Source organism: Nicotiana tomentosiformis, chromosome 11 (genome assembly GCF_000390325.3).
Source record: "Nicotiana tomentosiformis chromosome 11, ASM39032v3, whole genome shotgun sequence".
Taxonomy (NCBI): Eukaryota; Viridiplantae; Streptophyta; class Magnoliopsida; order Solanales; family Solanaceae; genus Nicotiana; species Nicotiana tomentosiformis.
In genome coordinates this window covers 100,022,484-100,044,061 of record NC_090822.1, presented here as the reverse complement: position 1 = coordinate 100,044,061, position 21,578 = coordinate 100,022,484, and the positions used below count along the sequence as shown (strand labels likewise).

At 40.8% G+C, this 21,578-nt stretch overlaps 1 protein-coding gene across 1 annotated transcript; it reads right to left on the bottom strand.

Annotated features, from left to right (window-relative positions):
- Window positions 1-17,836: 17,836 nt before the first annotated feature.
- Window positions 17,837-20,870, bottom strand: LOC138901920 (uncharacterized). The gene is made up of 5 exons (XM_070189721.1): window positions 20,451-20,870; window positions 19,604-20,256; window positions 19,348-19,417; window positions 18,587-18,718; window positions 17,837-18,466 (listed from the first exon to the last, which is right to left on the bottom strand). Exons 1-5 carry the CDS (start codon window positions 20,868-20,870, stop codon window positions 17,837-17,839), a joined length of 1,905 nt encoding a protein of 634 aa, XP_070045822.1.
- Between the last annotated feature and the right edge of the window lie 708 nt (window positions 20,871-21,578).

Genomic DNA, 21,578 nt, shown 5'->3' with positions numbered 1-21,578 from the left:
GTTCGCATTACCCTCTACGTGTTCGCGTAGGCCAAATGGCCTTAGGCCCAACTTATCATTTCTTCTACGCATTCGCGTAGTTTCCTCAGTCAACCTCTCCGCGTTCGCTACATACACCTCGCGTTCGCGATGAGTAATTTCCTCCAACCCACAAATCCTTATTCGCGAACGCGATCTCCTCCCCGCATTCGCGATGAAGGATACCAGAACCAACATCAGCAGCAGAAAAACATGGGAAAATTGACCTGAAACACACCCGAGGCCCCCGGGATCCCGTTCAATCATATCAACCAGTCCCATAACACAATACAAACTTGCTCGAGACCTCAAATCACATCAAACAACATCGAAATCATGAATCACACCCCAATTCAAACTTAATGAATTTTGAAACTTCAACTTCTACAATCGATGCCGAAACCTACCAAATCGCGTCCGATTGTCCTCAAATTTTGCACACAAGTCACATTTGACATTACGGACCTACTCCAACTTCCAAAATTGGATTCCGACCCCGATATCAAAAATTTCACTTCCGGTCAAACTTCTCAAAAACTTTCAAATTTCTAGCTTTAGCCAAAAGACTCTAAAATGACCTCCCGACCTCCGAATCCACTTCCGGACGTGCTCCTAATACCAGAATCACCATACGGAGTTATTCCGAGGCTCAGAATCCCAAACAGACATTGATAACATTGAAATGTACTTCAACCCAAATTTATGAAATTCTTCCAAAATGCCAACTTCCACAATAGGCGCCAAAACGCTCCCGAGTCATCCAAAACCCGATCCGGACATACGCCCAAGTCCGAATTTATCATACGAACCTGTTGGAACCTTCAAATCCCGATTCCGAGATCGTTTATTCAAAATCCAACCTTAGTCAATTCTTCTAACTTAAAGCTTCTGAAATGAGAAATTTCTATTCAAATCAACTCTGAACTTCCGAAATTTCAATTCCGACCACGCGTACCAGTCATAATACCTGAAGTGAAGCTGCTCATTTCCTCAAATTACCGAATGGCGCGCTAGAGCTCAAAACGACCGGTCGGGTCATTACATCTCTCCCACTTAAACATATGTTCGTCCTCGAACGTGCTAAGAACTGCGCTGGAGCTGTCCGAAATCATTGTTTAACATCTCGTGCACCTACCCGTGCTACCACAGCTCTGTTGAGCACATTAGCTCGATCAAATCTGAAGATATTCTCTTTTATTTAGGCAAATAAGCCTTAGACCCCAGTTCCAACATCCGAAATTCTCTGCCAGGCCGGCTTCCCACATTCGAACACCGTATCAATCACCACACGATGTACCAGAACATGACTGTATACCTTTGTTGAATTCACACCATGCACCGCAACATTCGCATGACCATAATAACATTCTCTGATCATAATGGCTGAAATCTCACGAATCCGATGCTCACAATACACCTCATGACATATATAAGTCTTGTTTCAACTCTGGCAATACTGCCACGACGGAAGAGATGTGTAGAAATTCATAACCAACTGCCGAGTCAACAAACCATTGAACCTCTCCTCTTGACTAGAATCATTACCTCATTATGAACCAAATAATGGTATTTGATCTTTAATATACTTCATATAATCCGATCGCACTGATCCCAGATCCAAAATCTCATCTCACCCAGTATAAGCTGCTCAGGAAACAAGCCACCTCAGACGCTGCCAAAAGTCTCATATGATGCCATAATGTGCCAATAGGCCACAAACTCGAATGTGATATATAAGGAAAAGTGAACTCTGGAAGAACTACTCAACCACGTAACTAATTTAACAACTGACAAGATGTCATGAATCTCTCTTAGAAAATGCGAACAAAATATACATGAATAAATATAGGGAAATGTGCCCAACATCACGCTATTTCGGCGTGCAACCCAATTCACATATAATACCCGTGGCGGCGTGCCACCCGATCCAATCATGTTACCCGTGGCGGCGTGCCACCCGATCCACACGCAATATTCTAACGAAATCACACCTCGAACCGTAACGCTTATACTCACGAATGTCTAAATATCAACCATAAGCACGCCAAGTGCATAATGTAAATTCTGGGGAGACGGATAGCGCCATTCGCTACAAAACTCAAGCACAGCTAAGGTACGATATATGATCTGAATCTCGAGAGCCATCCCGCTCACATAACACCATCGCTACGCGGAACCTCAACACATAGGAAATTTATCAAGCCGTTTCACAACTCACACGGCACAATATAGTATTACATAAAATAGCCGACGACGAAACGACATCCAACGTCCGAATACTTCTCCATAAGGAGCGCTATGCTGAAATGAACACATCCAGTCTGATATAGAGCCCGTATTTATATTTTAATCCATCCACAGACCTCAAGCCAATTCTGATCGCACCGTACTAGGCTAATAACCTTTCAAGGATCCATAATAACCCTTTTCCCCCTTAACACACAAGAACAACCATCATAACCGGAACAAACTTCCACAGTCCACAACCAGTGAATAGAGCGCCCTCTAGGCATAAATTCTCGAATCAGCGATATTACCACAATCTTCATACTTGGTTCCAATCTTCGATCAATCAAGTGACTACATGTCACACTTATACAATCTTTCCGTGGAACACGCTTCCACGACCTTCCACACCAGGTAACAAGTTTGCATATCCATACTACCGGTCACACTAATGTTGTAAAGCATATCAAGAATTCGCAATCAGTACGCAAAGCCTCTTATACAGGACACTGATCTCAGGTGATGCTGGTGACAATACCAGATTATTCTAAACATCTAAATTCCTTTTCCTTCTCATCCGAGCTCGTGACATCCTTGTCAATACCGAATTGCAACCTCAATCCCTAATCTTTCAAATTTCATGCCACTCGTCGCACCTATCTTACCAATACGCGAGGGCCCAAGAATTGCATCATGGCTTCTAAACCACTAATAGGATACACACTTCACTTTGTAGAAACCTTTCACTTTACTCGTTTCAGGAGAATCATTGCAACACATGATTGAATTCTCATAATCATAGAACACACAAATCCTCAAGTAGTGGTCTAAACCACCATAACCCCTCCGGGATCCATCTGCACATAACATGCCATAATACTCGAAAGCCTCCAAATAATATCGGTTACGGCTACCATCAAACCTCGTACGTACCGTCACAAATCACATAGAAAACCCAACACACTAAAGGAGCTGATCATTGCCATCATTATGCCAATTCAATCATTGCTAACCAAACCCGACTTCTCCTAATTTACTCTGGATATTCCTTAGAAATAACAACAACTCCTTTATCAATATAACAAACTCAATCCGCACTCATCCTGAGTGGCCTTGAATCACGAGACCATGCTGTCTCAAATCCCACGAACCATTTCATACCCTCATTGTGCGCATAATCGCGTCTTCAACTGATACACCCATTCTGATGATTCTTCTATAAATCCAAAGTTATTTTCTTCTATTCCTCCAATGCTATACTGTAACCCGAAGATAACATAGAACACTCCAAGCCTCTTTCATAATCTGCTGTAAAAGCTCGATACTTAAACATACTACAAGCTCGAAATCCTTAGGCACTACACTTTAACTTTTGAATCCACTAGGACCGTTATTGAGAGTCACCCATTCCAACCTGGTCCCGAATATAATCAACTCCAAGGCTTTGCTAGCACATGAACACTCTCTCGATAAGCACCTGGCTGAATCATCTTCCTTGTAACTCGCCTCTACACAAAGCATAAATTCTGAGTCTTCCCAAAGCCTGAGCATGAATCGATAAGGCCAATTATAGCATACATTCCTCAAATTCTTTTCCCAAATCACCATTGATGCCCCTCTTCCTTAGTCATAATATCCCACTATTATGCCGATAACCAGAAATCTCACAATTAACCGACCATGCAATCCAACCGTAGGCGGTGGAACTCTCCCGCTTAGCTTGAAGCTACAATTGCATAACTCTAGAACCTGCTAAGATTATTTCTTCATCATTGAACTGATATTGCACAACCCACTCGCCAAATTCCTCGAAATCCTTCCATTTAACCAGTAGAATTCTTTCGTGACAGCCCCATCAACACCACACAATCGCTAACCTGCTCACAGGAGATAACCCACATGTGGAAATTCCATGCCGACATCATCCAATGCCACTGCACTAGGTACTGTAACTACGAAAATCAGTAACCCATCCTGAGCCCGTGCTCATTCACCAGTTGTACATGCCCGTTCACTTCTCATAGACATAAACTAAAGGTGCGACAATACATTCCAATCCAAAGTCATGTTGTATCCTTCTTCATATCAAGAAACTCCCTCCTGTCACACCCAATCTTTCTCAATATAACAACCAATATTCCAAATTAAGTCCGTAGACCTAGTCACGGTCCACCATGAATCCCAATCACTCCAAACTTTCCCCAAGACGTGTAGTTATCCTACCACAGAACCCATTTGATACTCTGCCACTCTCCCACTTTGGTCAAACCCTCTCCTTTAAGAAACTACTCGACTCCTGTTTCTCACACTTAGCCTTCTAGAAGTTTAACCATCGCGAGACACCTTCCACATATCGCTCTTTCCTTTTTTCGGTGCTACCATCTTACTGCTCTCGTTGCCGGTGTGACAGTCTCATTTTGATAGGAGTAGGTGCTTGCAGCTCGCTCGATGTCTACTAAATGAGCCTTCACTGCCCCTTTACATTCAAATGACAACTGCTTCTTCCTGCTGCGAGGGCCTTGAAACCAAACTGCCCCCCGCCCGATCAAGTACATGTTGCTTTGCTAGTAGGCCTACTTAGGTTAGGGTTCCAAACCTCAGTTCTTACCAACCTCTGGTGTGTAATCTACATCTTTCTAGCTAGAACTCGGTCGAATAAGAATCATTGATTCATGTCCTTCCTCATCCTTTGCTGCCCAGTTATTGCCTTAAATCAATAACCATCTTTGTAGCACTTGAACCAATAGATCGCCACCAACTTTAAACCTCCCCGAAGATAATCTTCCTTGAGCCCTCAATACCCGAAACACCGATTCAATCCTGAACCACCACACACTACGATCTCTGACAGCCGCTTCCCCGACACTATTTCACAATACCCTACCCTGAAGGCAAATTGATGAAGGCCGTAACACCGACAGACTTAACACATTCAATCAAGGGCGACGATACCACATTATTGATGAAAATTCTTCCACGCTTGAAAATACCAAATCTTGTTATTCCATCAACCCAAATCTAAACATTACTGGTTCGATTGCCTTTCCTTCGGCGGAAATAAAATACTGGATCTCTGAATCATGCACGGAGTAAACCTCCTTCCAAGTCATTCACTGCTTCGACGCATAGAAAAGCATCCTTCCATTACACGAACATGGTGCGATAGCAACGTATGAATCGTCATACCAATTGGCACATAGCCCCAAAAACCATTAGAAATATAGCTACTGAGCTGAGATGATAGAACATCCTTCCTCAAGGCGACGGCATTAGCCCCCAATCGAATACGCAGGGAGAAATATCCTGCTCTACATCATTAGTGCCATTAAAATTCCCCAATTCTCGATTTATAATAAGCGCTTCGCGTCGCGTAAGATTGAATAGGAAGGAAATGAAGGCATAAGCCTCAAAGGAATCGAATCATACGATGAGAAATCAATAAGGGAAGTGCTCCTAACAGCTCTGTAGCCTCTCGAAGATGAGTACAGACGTCTCCGTATCGATCTGCAAGACTCTACTAGACTCGCTCATGACTCGTGAGACCAAAGTGAACCTAGTGCTCTGATACCATATTGTCACGACCGAAAATCCATAAAGGTCGTGATGGCGCCAGACTTTACTGTCAGGCAAGCCAATACTAAATAGTTAATTAAATCCTAATTTTAATATTTTTGAAATCGTAAATTTTCATAAATGATAAATGATGAACTTCACAGAGTAAATAATAATATTTTTCCAATTTCAATACTGAACATCCCATAATAATCCCAGAACACGGTGTCACAAGTGCATGAGCCTTTTCTAGAAATTTAAAATAAAATACAACAACTGTCCGAAATAAAATTGGATAGGAAAATGTAAGTACTCTGAAGGAGACTCTGTTGGCTGCGGATCGTATATAAGATGCAGCTCACCTATGTCCCCGCCATAATCGCGCCTCTGCGCCCATAAGGCCGCTAAATATATGTGTACCTACACAAATAAATGCAGCAAGTGTAGCATGAGTACGTAAATCAACGCGTACCCAGTAAGTATCCCGCCTAACCTTGAAGAAGTAGTGACGAGGGGTTGACTCGGACACTTACTATGGGCTATAATCAATATACCAATGATATGATAAATTATGGATTTTTCTGAGGCAACAGTAAACACAATAACATGAGACAGGTAAATAATTCTCTTGTTAATAGGGGATTTCCAAATTTATTTTTATCTTTCAATAATTTATATCTCCGGCCAATGAGTTCATATCAAATTATCAATTTATCTCAGACCAAGGAGTAAATATCGTTATTTATAAATTTCAAGTAAAGCAATACAAGCATGCGTAAATTATGCCGAGGTCGTATGGCCCGATCCAACAAATATTTAAACGGTGGACTGCCAGAGGGTCGAATGGCGCGAACCATAGATGCATCTATTTAATCTACCGAGGCGTCCGGCCTGTTCCACAAAAGATAACACATTCAAATAATCAATCAAGAATTCATCAAGGGGAAATTATCCAAGGAAAAAGCAATTTCTCTTTTAAAAGTCAAGAAAACAATGTCTAGCCTTTTAGAAATTTATTAACACAGTTCGATATGATTTAAGCATTTTAAATTGACAACAACATTTCAAATATTACAAGTAAAGCATGATTTTGAGTCCTAGGCTACCAGAACTTAGGCATAATAGTAGCTACGCACGGACTCTCGTCACCTAGTGCGTACGTAGCCTCCCCAAATAGGAGCACACAGTGATTTATTTCACCTATGGGGTAAATTCCCTTTTACAAGTTTAGAAAAGAGACTTACCATGCTCCGAAGTTCCATAACCGGCTTTCGAGCCCTTCAAACAACTCAAACCGATGCCCAACGCTCCAAAACTAGCCAAACAATGTGCAAACCAATGAAAATATACTCTAATACTCATAACAATTCAATTTACAACCATTCCCGACTCTGTTCAAAAAGTTAATAAAATTACCCTCGGGCCCACGTGCCCGGATTCCGAAATTATTTTTGAAGATAATCAATAATCATAACCTTATAAACTCAAACATATGATTTATTCCCAATTCCATGCCCAAATTCGTGGTCAAAATAATATCAAATTCTAGGTTTTTCTTCAAAATCCCAAATTTCTACAAATTTTCATGTATAAATCCGTGTATAATCCTTGCATGTAACTCACAATTGGTAGAAATCACTTACCTCATGCTTGATGATGAAATCCCCTCTTCAAAAGCTCCAAAAATTTCCCCAAGCCGTGTAAAACATAGGTGAAATGAACTCAAACCCCGCTTAAAAATAGTCTGCCCAGCCCAGGTCCGCCCTTCTTCGCGTTCGCGACCAAAGGATCGCGTTCGCGAAGGCCAAAGGTTCCTGACCCAAATTTCCTCTTCGCGTTCGCATCATACCGGTCGCGTTTGGGAAGGCCAGCTTCCCAGACCCCTCGCGTTCGCATTACCATCTACGTGTTCGCGTAGGCCAAATAGCCTTAGGCCTAACTCATCATTTCTTCTATGCGTTCGCGATTGCCCCTTCTTGTTCGCGTAGTTTCCTCAGTCAACCTCTCCACATTCGCTACCTACACCTCACGTTCGCAATGAGTAATTTCCTCCAACCCAAAAATCCTTATTCACGAACGCGATCTCCTCCTCGCGTTCGAGATGAAGGATACCAGAAACAACATCAGCAGCAGAAAAATATGGGAAAATTGACCCAAAACCAACCCGAAACACACCCGAGGCCCCCGGGAACTCGTCCAATCATACCAACCAGTCCCATAACATAATACAAACTTGCTCGAGACCTCAAATCACATCAAACAATATCGAAATCATGAATCACACCCCAATTCAAACTTAATGAACTTTGAAATTTTAACTTCTACTATCGATGCCGAAACCTATCAAATCGCGTTCGGTTGTCCTCAAATTTTGCACACAAGTCATATTTGACATTACGGACCTACTCCAACTTTCGAAATCGGATTCCGGCCCAGATATCAAAAAGTCCACTTCCGGTCAAACTTCTCAAAAACCTTCAATTTTCTAGCTTTAGCCAAATGACTCCAAAATGATCTACGGAACTCTGAATCCACTTCCGGACGTGCTCCCAATACCAGAATCACCATACAGAGCTATTCCCAGTCTCAGAATCCCAAACGGACATTGATAATATTGAAATGCACTTCAACCCAAATATATGAAATTCTTTCAAAATGCCAACTTCCACAATAGGCACTGAAATGCTCCCGGGTCATCAAAAATCCAATCCGGATATACACTCAAGTCCTAATTCATCATACGAACCTGTTGGAACCTTTAAATCCCGATTCCGAGATTGTTTACTCAAAATCCAACCTTAGTCAATTCTTCAAACTTAAAATTTCCTAAACGAGAGTTTTCTTTTCATATCAACTCCGAACTTCCGAAATTTCAATTCCGACCATGCGTACCAATCATAATACCTAAAGTGAAGCTGCTCATGGCCTCAAACTGCCGAACGACGTGATAGAGCTCAAAGCGATGGGTCAGGACGTTACAATGGCTATGGCTTTGAGCAGGAGAGCAATAAGGCAACAAGCGTAAAAGATGATCCTGAAAGTTTCAGATAAAACTTCTGTTACAAACTTTTTGTGTAAACTCAGATGATTTCTTGGTAAAACTATTGTTAGAACTTTCAAGTTGATGTTGTTATTAGAGAGGAGCTAATGAGGCTTGAGGAATAATGTAAAAAGATACTGTATAACCGCTCTCAAAATAATAGCCGAAAATATATATATTTTATATATGTATATATTATGTATATTGTATATATATATATATATATATATATATATATATATATATTCTGTATGTTATATACAAAAAATATACAAATTTTATATACTTTTTCGGCCAACGAATATAAATAGTTCTGGTGCGAGCTAAAAATTAAAAACAATTCCCAAAAAGTAAGATGCTATGATCAAAGAACTGCAAGAGTCGATCGGAGAGGTCAATATATTTTTTTTGACATGATCGTATGCTTTTTTAATGTCTAATTTGCAAAGGATTTCGAGCTTTCCTTATTTGATCCTGGAATCCACAATTTCATTAGCAATTAAAATAGCATTCATTATTTGTCTCTCTTTAATGAAAACCTTCTGTTGGACATCCAACAGCTTGCTTATTATCTTTTCAGCCTTTCTATTAGCACCTTTGAGATCAACTTGTAGACTACAAGGCTAATGGCTCTAATGTCTCTCAACTCCTTAGCTCCATTCTTTTTTGGGATCAAGGCTATATAGGTTGCATTATAGCTTTCTCTAAAACTTCATGAATGTGAAAGTTTTTGAAAGTTTTCATGATGCTTCAAAACATCCCAACATTTGACGAGGAATCCCATTGTGTAGCCATCTTGACCAGGAGCTTTGTCCATGGCACATATCTTCAGATATGACAGCACCTCGTGTTCACTAAATTCATCTTGTAAAACTCCATTTTCCTCTTCAGTGATGATAGGACAATTGATCATATTACATGATGGCCTCTTCAAAATCACCTTGTAAAACTATATTTTTTTTTATGTGATCATATGTTTTTTCAATGTCTAATTTAACATGTATTTTATAGTGGAGATCGACATCACTTCACTATAATTGCGGATACCATAGTACATGCAGGATGATGTGGGGTGATGTCACGTTGAGGTGCCCATGTAAGGTAGCCAAGATTATGTGTGGGATTCGTGCGGATGCAACAAAAAAGTATGCATAAATCATTATATAAAGGAACATGTATACAATTGTATAGTTCCCTATTTAAAATCAATAATTTTATAGCTCACTCTTTGATACATCTATCTTGTTGTAGGGGTGCCTAGACCAATCATCGATGTGTATGATCCATTCCCAATCCACACTCAAGAATGAGTGGAAGAAGTCGTTGGAAGAATAGTACCCAACTATAAGTCGGGGTCGATTTTCTTAGGGAGCTAAATGTGGGTGTTAGAGTTTTGATGCGTGTAGAAGATATAGCTTAAATACACTTCCAAACAAGTTAGTGTTGCAAATTACTTCTATGAACTACACTATTAATGATTAACTAGAGAGATGAAACTAGAAATTGACTAATTGTTTTTGGTTGTTTTCAAATAGGTAAAAATCATAGGGATGTAACCTTCGCCTAGGTGTTAGCCTAATGGGTTAATTACGTTAACACTTATTTTAGTGATTGGGGTGTATTATATCTCTTAACTCTACGTTACCCACTAAATACCTCCTGATCATAGAGCAATATTTTCCAATTTGGCTTTCCCAAGCCCATATGGGTATCAAACCAAATAGTTGATATGATCTCGCTTTTTCTATCTCTAGTTCAAACCCTTTAATTAGGCTAATCAAAAGCTTAACTAGCCCAATTTTTTATTACCCAAGTTTTCATAGACTAAGTCTCTCTTTCTCAAGTAAAGACCAAGTCAAAAAGGCATGAATCAATATTTGCAACCATTAATTCTAAATTTAAAGCATGAACAAGGCTAAATAACAAATACCCAATCATAAACAAGTATTAGATTAATTACCCATAAAGTTTACACAGACTAGGGTTGGTTCACAAGCCTAGTAAATGTCTAGCTACGCATAGTAGAAATTAAAGAAAATAAAGAAGAAATATTAATTAAAGCCATAATATAAAATTAAAATGATAAACTATGCTGTTTTGTCCCAAAATGATCATAAATTACCCAAAATAGTAAACTACAACGGCTACAGCTAAAAAAACTTCAAACATTGACTTAAAAAAGTGATTCCCGTCTATATATAGTGGACAAAAATTCACTGACAAAAATGCCATTAGGGAGGTTCTGCGGCCGCATAATTCCATGTGCAATCCACACTTTGCTTAAGTCTGCAGGTTGAGAAATTCTGCAGCTGCACAGTTTATGTGCGGCTGCATTTCAGGCAAGGCTTCAGTCTTGGTCATTTTGCACACGCTCTGAACTTTTTTAATTCTTGTCAGTGCGACCATGTTCTGCGGCCGCACAAATTATGTGCGGTCTGCACTTCTCTTCAATCCACCTCTGAGCTTCAACACCAGATCTGTGGCCGCAGAGAAAATTCTATGGTCCGCGCTTTCTTCTGCGGTCGCAAAAATACTTCTTCGGACCGCACTTTTGGTCTGATGTGTCCCTTCCTGCCTTATGAGTCAGAACACTCCTTTTTGAGTTGGATGTCTTTACTAGAGTCCAAATCTCCAATATTCGTGCAATTTGCACACTTTCATTAGTTTTAGGAATATAAATCAACACTTTCATACTAAAACTAAAGCAAGAAGGTACTAATAAGTAGTCAAAATCTACACTTATTAACTCCCCCAAACTTAAGTTTGTGCTTATTCTCAAGCAAATAGATTAGTTCCCTCCTTCTCAGAGTGAAAGGTCATTACAACGAGTCAATGGTAAGCCATTCATACTCACTTGGGACAAACAATTACCCACACTACTCATGCATTATCAAAAAGGTGACAAGTCAAGTATCATGCACATGTAGTTCTAATATGACATTTGAGCTTCAAGAATTGACTTTACTCAACAAGGACTCTTGTTCTATCATGTAGATCATGGTGGACTCCAAACTTTTCTTCCTCTACCTTCCATTTTCCAAGCTCACGTCAAAGGTTAGCACTCAATCTTAAGATTCATGAAAGGTTCACTCTTATCTCTCAAGAGAATGTCACAAGTATGGCTTTAAGTACCATAGGCTTGCCCCTCATGCAGATCACCATTAATGTAAGCTCACTCGATTCGAAATAAAGTAAGACTTCTTTCGGGTTGTAATGAAGGCTTTTGTATTGGGGTAGGAAATCATATGGGTAAGTGGTTACACCTTTCCTTAAGCACTCCACATTTTCATTTCTTGGCTCGCATTTACCAATTCTTAAAGGCATTCTCTTTTTTCTCCTGGGGGTTAGAGAGACTTGACATCACTCTTTCTTGTTTATTTCATTCTTTTTCTCCCTTGATGCTCATGTTAGGGATAATTACCTCTTTTTGATTCCATCAACCCTTCCTTTTATTCTCTTTCTTGCATTTTTCTTTTTGTTCTTTTTCTTTTTATGCCTTCTCTTTTCATAGAGATCATTTCTTTTCTCTTTTTGGTACCTTGTTACCTCTTTCAAATTCCTTAACTCTCCCCCCAAACTTATGCCTTAAGCCACTTATTTCACAAGAGTGTTAAGGAAGGTCCGGGTGCTAATAGAGGATCACGACAAAATGGGTAAAGACTTATATCATGGTTATCAAATGAGAAAGGCTAGAAGCTCAAAGGAATAATGACATTGGTTTGCAATAGAAAGCTCAAACGGACCAAGGAAATCCTACAATCATTTCCCCAACCAAGCAAAACTTAGGATTTCGTCTTGAAGTACACTCGGGGCAAGCTCTAGACCATTTGTACGGGTACTTGGACTAGCAACAAATCACCTCCCCCCTCACGCAACTATATCGTAAAGAGGATAGATTCGAGAGCCTACAACAACCATAATCAAGTTAAAGATCACTATGGTCCAATAAACCACTCGATTATTACCAAAGTCAATTCAAGAGTCTCAAAGTCACTAATTAGAGCAATGTTTCTTTCAAAAACCGTGTTTCAAACCATAAGCACGTAGTTAAGTGTGTTGGTACCAAATGAAGTATTAATAACTCTTTTTTGAGAATGACTTGATTAGGCCTTTTATTCATTACTACTACTATTATTTTTACCTAGACACAAAAAGACTCATTCCCTTAAAAAGGTTGTCATGCCATCCATCTTTGGGACGAGTCACCCGATTCACACAAAACTACCTTTGGAAAGAACCGTGACATTAAGAAAACCAAAGTCTTATTATCTATACTACAATGAAAAATATAAAAAGAAACTACTAACAAAACAAAAAAAACTAAAGTGGAAAATTAAATAAGCTAATGAACAATAACTACTAAAGATAGATAAACTAAAAATAAAAACTAAAAATAGAATCATCCAAATATTACAGTCTGAATGTATCCAAATGTTTCAATCAAATAAACTCCCCCCCCCCCCCCCCCAAATAAAAGTAAGAATTATCCCCAATGCTTAACAAAATACGAGTGAAAAGATAGAGGGCGAAGAAAACTCCCTAAATATCCTTGGACATCTCAGTGTCCCCAACAACATCATCTCCCGTTGGGAGTGGCTATATATCATCATCATCATATCTGGGAGTGGCTGGAGTAGCATACATCGCACGCACTACCTCAGTAGTGTCGGCAGCAAGGCATGGCTCATCTGACTGGCCATCTGGTGCAACCGATGCAGATGGTGCAGAGACAGACTGGTCTGGGTCTAGTAACATGTTAAAAGGAAAATCCCCAGCTGTCGTAAGTTTAGTCACCTACTTCTGGAGCTTATCAACTGATCTCTTACTTGCCTAGGACTTTCTCATCTTCTTCACTTCTTTGGCCAACTCCTAAATAACCAACCCGTATTGTACCAGAGTGTCCGTGATCATCTTCTGCTAGTCCATAATATTCTTCAACTTCTCATCAAGATCAGTGGAGACATGTGGTGCCTGCATAGATAACTTCATTGCAAGTACTAGATATGTCAGATAACTTTGAAGTAGCTATCTACATCTAGTTATTGAGACTCATCAATGTCTGGGAGACTCGCAGAGTAGATAATGGAGCTTGGGCACCAGCCTCGAGGCTGTAGTAGGGGCTGCCCTGGGGGCTGTGGTAGGACCTGAAGATGGTGGTAGAGGCATAGCAGCAACACTAGAAGAGGGATTAACAGAGGTAGACGGAATGTCAGTTGTCTCAGAGACTACCACTGTCGGCTCATCGGACTGGCCTGTGGTGGTAGAAGGCTGAGCTCTCTTCTTTGGGTTGGTCGCATACATCAATGAATACCAGTCAAATGGATTCTTTGGCTTCACCTTGGTATCATATGATCTTGGCTCTACCTTTGCATCGGTGAGGTACTCTGTGACAGTGTTGGGATAAGGGTAGGCCATGCTGGTTTGCTGTGCTACCAATGAAATGTTGGTCGACATCACGACACCCACATTAATTAGGTACACGGCCATGATAGAAGACACAAGAACAACACGCGGAAGAGGCAAATGAGTCTCACTCTAGCAAGGATCAAGTCTACTACACACAAAGGTCTGCCATCCCTTCGCCTCAAATCTCAATGTGTTCCGCTAAATGGGAACCCCAACAGTGATCCATGGTGGTGGTGGCCCTGGTGGTGCTAAGATCGCCTCTAGCCATGGTCAGACTTCTTCTTTCATAGCACACTTTTCTAGATACTCCCTCGACTACAAGTTTTCAAACCCCAAGTACATATTTAGTGTGTGCTGATCAAACCTCACCTTGAGGTTGCGTACTTTAGTCACCTTCGTCCCCTTTCTGATGTGAGAAACATTGGCGTAGAACTCCCGGACGAGGTACTCCTTAGCATCTTCAACTCTCTTAGTAAACCATATCCAACCCTTTCTTGCTCTGAATTGCCTAAACAATGCCGGGTTGTATCTATCCAAATCCTTCAAGAGAAACTGTTGTTCAAGTGTCAGGGATCTTACCGGCCACCACATACGGAAGTAAGTAAAGGCAGCCAAGCTAACAAACCTATCCTCTCATATATCCTTTTTCTTTGAGCTCCTCACACCAGTGGATATACTATATCCCCCTCTACCATTATCAGGGATATCTTGTACAGTTTGTGTATCTGTGTCTGGGGCAGCTGCTGGTTCAGAGGTTTGGCTAGCACTTTTCGACCCCTCGGAAGTGCTGGGAGATGAAGAGGCCTCATCCATGAGCTGAAATTGAACCTCTGAACTAGACTGTATGGCTGAATGCTCCTCCGAAATAGAGGCTGAGTTGCCCTCGGAAGCTTCACTAGACAGGACATAGGAACTAGGCTCGGAGAGGTCTGCACCCCTTCCTCTGTCTGCAGTGGTCTTCTTCCGGATAGTTTTAGGCTGGCTAAGGGGCAAGGTACCTTTACCTCGACCCCAAGAAGATTCACCTCTTCCTTTTATAGTTCGCCGCTCGCAATCGGACCATTGTATGTATCAAAACAAAGGGAATTGTTAGTTGCAAGTCATCATTCAACACATTCAAGACTCATGTGGGGAAGGAATAACATTGTGGACAAAGTGAGGTTACGACAAAAACAACAGGCTGCAGGAATTGGGATCTGCAGTCCACACATTTTTTATGTGCGACCGCAGAATGGAAGTGCGGACCGCACAATTGCAAGTGCCGCCGTACTTCTGACAAGGAACATCAAAGGCTCAGAAGCCTCCTCTATGAAGATAGTGCGGAAGCTGTTTTGCAGCCACAAAATTCGTTTGCGGTCCACACATTTTTGAGTGCAACCACTCTAAGATTTCTGTGGGCTGCACTATTGAAGTGTGACTGCAGAAGCACTTGCCTTCACCAGATTGCCCAACACACCAAAACTGCGGACCGCACAAGTTCAAGTGCGGCCATATATTTCAAAAATTACGAACATGTTGTCTTTTTCTACTTAGATTTTGCAATTACTTGTAAAAATTGACATGGCAACATGGTATAAACATGAAATCTCACTAACCCAACCCCATAAAGCATGTATTATCAACTACCCAGTTCAGATCTACCTCACATGGACACATGGATGAACTCTAATAACATATGGCCTAAATAGAAACTAAAATTTCAAAAATTAAATTAACATAAATATTAATGTAAAATGAAGCATACCAGATAGAGTGAGTGTACTGGGTGTATAATCACATGTAGGTGTGTGTGTGTGTGTGATAGTAAAAATCTCTCAGGAAACTTGCAGAGTAACAGTGATTGTGAGGAGAGTGAAAAGTGAAAAATGAACTCAAAACTTCTATTTATACCAAGAGTCCTAAGAGGGAAAAGGGGTCGAGTGCGGTCGTAGATTTCCATGTGCTGTCTGTACTCTATCACCTGGGTCGGACTTCTATGATCTTAATGTGCGGTCTGCATAATTTTGTGTGCGGCTGCAAATTTCCAGTTGCGGTCGTAGATTATCCCCGCATTGACAGGCTCAAACTTTAGAGAGTTGACATTTTTGCACTTTGGCAAGTTTCCAATTATGCGGTCCATATGTGAAATGTGCGGCGCCGAATGTCCTTCTGTTGTGGCATATAGAATTGTGCGGTCCGCACAAATAAAGTGCGGTCCGCATATCCTTCAACACCTAGCCATTTCTTTAGTTCACCCTTATTTCAAGTCACACTCAACCCTGTAGCATACTTCAAATCAAGTTAGAACACAAATAACATCTAACTACAAAAGAAAAAGAAAAAGAACATGGGCTGCTTCCCAAGAAGCACCCGATTTAACGTTGCGGCACGACGCAAAGTACCCTCAAGTGAAGTAAATAATTACCATACGTGGCTATCTCTAACCTTGCCCAAGTAGTTCTTCACCCGGTGATCATTGACTCAAAATACTTCAATGTTTTTGTTCTTCAAGTCTAATGCACCAAAATATGTCCCACCAACAATTTCAAATGGACCACTCCACTTGGATTTTAACTTCCCGGGAAATAATTTCAACCTTGAGTTAAACAACAATACAAGATCGTCCACCTTGCCCAATTTGTTCCAATTGTATTTGTCATGAAGATAGTTCATCTTTACTTTGTACAAGGATGAACTCGCATAAGCATGGTACCACAACTCATCGAATTCATTCAAATGTGTAACCCGCAAGTTAGCGGCTATATCCCAATCAAGATTCAATTTCTTGAGAGCCCACATTGCTTTGTGATCTAGTTCCATCGGAAGATGACAAGCTTTCCCAAATTATAACCGGTATGGAGACATTCCGATAGGTGTTTTGTAAGTTGTCCAATAAGCGCATAACACATCATCAAGCTTCTTGGACCAATCCGTCTGATTAGAATTCACTATTTTAGACAAGATACTCTGTATCTCCCGGTTGGAGACTTCCACTTGCCCACTAGCTTGTGGATGATAGGGAGTCGTGACCTTGTGAGTAACACTATACTTGCTAAGTAAAGTGTCAAAAGCTTTGTTGCAAAAGTATGACCCCCCATCGCTTATGCTTGCACGTGGAGTACCAAATATTGTTAAAATATTCTTCTTCAAGAAAGCCACTACACTTCTCACCTCGTTGTTGGGTAAAGCGACAGCCTCAACCCATTTGGACACATAATCCACTGCGACCAAGATATAGGTGTTTCAACAAGAGCTCACAAATGGGCCAATGAAGTCAATGCCCCAAACATCGAAAATATCAATCTCCAAGATGGTTGTAAGAGGCATTTTATTTTTCTTTGAGATTCTACCGGCCCGTTGACATTCATCACATCTCTTCACCAAATCACTAGCATCCTTGTGAACAGTAGACCAATAGAAACCACAATGAAGCACTTTGGCCGTCGTTCTTGCCCCGCCATGATGACCACCATATGGTGAAGAATGACAAGTTCCAAGAATATCACCTTGCTCTTCTTCCGGTACACACCTCCTAATCACCCCATCCATACAAATCCGGAAAAGGTATGGTTCATCCCAATAATAATCTTGACAATCTCTTTTGAGCTTCTTTCTTTAGTTTGAAGAGAACTCATCCGGAATGATTTCACTCACAAGAAAATTTGCCAAATCCGCGAACCATGGCACATTTTTCATTGAAATCGCCAAAGGTTGCTCATCGGGAAATGAGTCATTGATTTCAAGGCCATCATGCGGCCTCCCCTCCTCCAAACGAGACAAGTGGTCTGCCATTTGGTTTTCACTACCTTTCTTATATTGGATATCAATATCAAATTCTTGCAACAAGAACATCCATCTCATCAGCCAAGCATTGGAATCCTTTTCTCTCATAAGATAACGAAGCGTCGCATGGTCCGTGTGGACAATAACTTTTGCACCCATCAAGTACGAGCAACACTTCTCAATTGCAAACACAATAGTAAGGAGCTCTTTCTCTATAATGGTATAATTGACTTGGGAACTATTCATGATCTTACAAGCATAGTAGATCAGATGGAAAATCTTATTGATATGTTGCGGTAAAACAGCCCCAACCGCTATATCACTCACATCACACATGAGTTCAAAAGGCACACTCCAATTTGGAGTGGTAATGATAGGAGAAGTTTTCAACTTAAGCTTCAACAATTCAAACGCTCTCATGCAATCATCATTGAAATTGAACTTGACATCATTCCCAAGGAGCTTTCACAATGGGTTCACCACTTTAGAGAAATTTTTGATGAAGCACCGGTAAAAACCCGCATGGCCTAGAAAACTCCGCACACCCTTCACCGAAGTTGGGGGTGGAAGCTTAGAAATCACCTCAATCTTTACCTTGTCAACTTCAATTCCATTTCTTGAGATTTTTTGGCCAAGGAACAATGCCTTCCTCGACCATGAAATGGCATTTCTCCCAACTGAGTACCAAGTTGGTTTCGTCACATCTAGCCAACACTTTGTCCAAAATTGCAAGAGAATAATCAAAAGAATCTCCATCTACCGAGACGTCATCCATGAAAACTCAAGGTAGTCCTCCACCATATCCGTAAAAATAGCCATCATACATCGTTGAAAAGTCTCCGGTGCATTGCACAAACCAAATGGCATCCTCTTGAAAGAAAAAGGACCATAGGGACATGTAAAGGTTGTTTTCTCTTGAACTTACGGAGCAATGAGAATTTGGTTGTAGCCTGAATACCCATCAAGAAAATAATAGAAAGCACGCCCGTCCAATCTATAGAGCATTTGATCTAATAAAGGAAGTGGAAAGTGATCCTTCCTTGTTACTTTGTTGGGCTTGCAATAATCCATACAAACCCTTCAACCGGTCATCGTTCTTGTAGGAATCAATTCATTCTTTTCATTGGTAACCACCGTCATGCCCCCCTTCTTTGGGACACATTGAACCGAAGAGGTCCATGAACTATCGGAGATGGGGTAGACAACCCCGACATCCAAGCATTTGATAATCTCCTTCTTGACAACTTCTTGCATAGCCTCATTTAGACTCCTTTGATGTTCAATGGACGGTTTAGCACCATCCTCCAACTTGATCTTATGCATGAAAAAGGCGGGGATTATACCCCAAATATCCGCCAAGGTCCACCCAATAGCCTTCTTTCTCTTTTGTAACGCCGCCAATGTAGAATCAACCTGCACGTTAGTCAAACAAGAGGAAAGAGTAACCGATAAAGTAGAACAAGGGCCAAGAAATTTATACCGAAAGTGTGAAGGCAATGGCTTCAACTCCAAAGTATGTGGCTCTTCATAGATGGATTTATAGGAGTAGTCTTCCTATTTTCAAGTTCCAAAGATAATTTTCGGGGTGCATAGTTGTACGACTCCATTCCTAGCAAAGAGTTCACGCATTCCACGAAACCATCCATCTCATCATCATCAAAATTTAGCAAAACAGCCTCCAACATATCACGAACATTGATAGTAGCACTTGTATCATCAACAATAACATCGGTCACCAAGTCCACAGAAGAGCACACTTTATTGCTATTTGGTTGCCGCATGGACTTACACACATGGAATACCACTTTTTCATCACCAACCCAGAAAGTGAGTTCTCCAACTTCTACATCACAAATAGCCTTACCCGTGGCAAGGAAAGGTCTCCCAAGAATGATTAGCACTTCATAATCAACTTCACAATCTAGAATTACAAAGTCCACCGGAAGAATGAATTTATCAACCCGGACCAAAACATCTTCAGTCACACCTAACAACCTTTTTATGGTATGAATGACCATTTGCAATCTCATAGAAGTGGGTCTTGGTTGTCTAATCCTCAACGTCTTGAAAACCGAATAGGGAATCAAATTTATACTTGCCCCAAGATCACAAAGAGCTTTAACAAACTCGTCACTTTCAATTGTACAAGGAATCGTGAAAGCACCGGGATCCTCCAACTTAGGAACCATTGAATGTACAATCTCACTCACTTGATGAGTGACTTTGACAGTCTCAAAATTCATCGACCGCTTCTTGTCACAAGATATTTCATAAACTTTACATAACCGGACATTTTCTCCAACGCTTCAACCAATGGCACATTGATTGAGAGACTCTTCATCATTTGAATGAACTTCTTGAATTTATTCTCACTATTTTGCTTGGAAAGTCTTTGAGGGTATGGAGGTGGACGCTTAGGCAATGGTGCCTTTTTCTTTTGCACTACCGGTTCCAGTATGTCAATGATGTGTTCCCTAGACGGGTTCAGCTCCTCTTGGGTCTCCTTCACACTATCATCAATATCAATCCGAACTTCCTCATTTGCTTGAACCACATTGTTTGGGGTCTCTTCTTCTTGCATCATTTGGTCATCGTCGACAAGTCTCCTTTCCTTTGAGGTGGGTGCATTCCCGCCTCTTCCACTTCTTGTGATAACCACCATAACATGCCCTGTATTGTTACCACCCTTTAGGTTCACCACCGTGTCACTTGATAGTGCACCCTTAGGATGAGAATTAAGAGCATGAAAGATTTGCCCCATTTGAACTTCTAGATTTCGGATTGATGTGCTGTGTGAGGCAAGTTGGGCATCCGAATAGGCATTCTCTTCTATCATTTGTTTGAACATATTCTCAATATTTCCCATTTTATTGTTTGAAGAACTTGAACCATGGGAGGGATAATGAGGTAGGTTGCTCGGTTGTTGATACATTGGGTGCCTTTGAAAACCGACCTTCCAACCACTTTGGTTGTTGCCTCCCCAATTGCCTTGGTTATTTCTACTCCAATTTGTTTGATTGTTATTGTTATGCCAATTCCATTGATTATTAGAACTCCAATTGCCATGGTTGTTTTGTGGTCGCCTTGGTTTAGGCCTTGGAAGTTGTTTTTTTGCCCTTGAAAATTGTTCACATATTGTAATTCTTCCTCTTGCTCATTATAAGAATTATCTTGATCAAAACCGTCATCATCTTGCACATAGTTCTCTACTCGGGTTTGCATTTATGGACCCTTGGTCCTCTTCTTGTTCACCAAAATATTCACTCCCTCCATAGCATGAACTTGATTAGGGGCTTGCACTTGATTTAGTTAGGACTTTGCTAGTTGATTCATGGTACTGGTCAATTCGGCCATGGCTTGCTCATGGTCTTGCAATTCTTTGTGGAGGTGGATCATGTTCGGATCACCTTGTAGAACATTGGCCCGGGATTGCTAAGCCGATAACGTCTCCGCCATATCATTTAAGATGTAACACGCCTCCGCATAAGGCATAGTCATCAAGTTCCCACCGGCTAGTTGATTCACTACACATTGGTGGGTTGTTTTAATCCCACGATAAAAGGTTTGTTGCAAC

Excerpts from the sequence above, each read along its gene's own strand:
- LOC138901920 (XM_070189721.1), bottom strand. The coding sequence starts at position 20,870 with ATGGGAAATATTGAGAATATGTTCAAACAAATGATAGAAGAGAATGCC. Across the intron at positions 20,257-20,450 it reads TCATTGACATACTGGAACCG|AAGCGGTCGATGAATTTTGA; the intron begins GTAGTGCAAAAG and ends TCTTGTGACAAG. Across the intron at positions 18,719-19,347 it reads GACCTTGGCGGATATTTGGG|TGTTGGCTAGATGTGACGAA; the intron begins GTATAATCCCCG and ends TTTTGGACAAAG.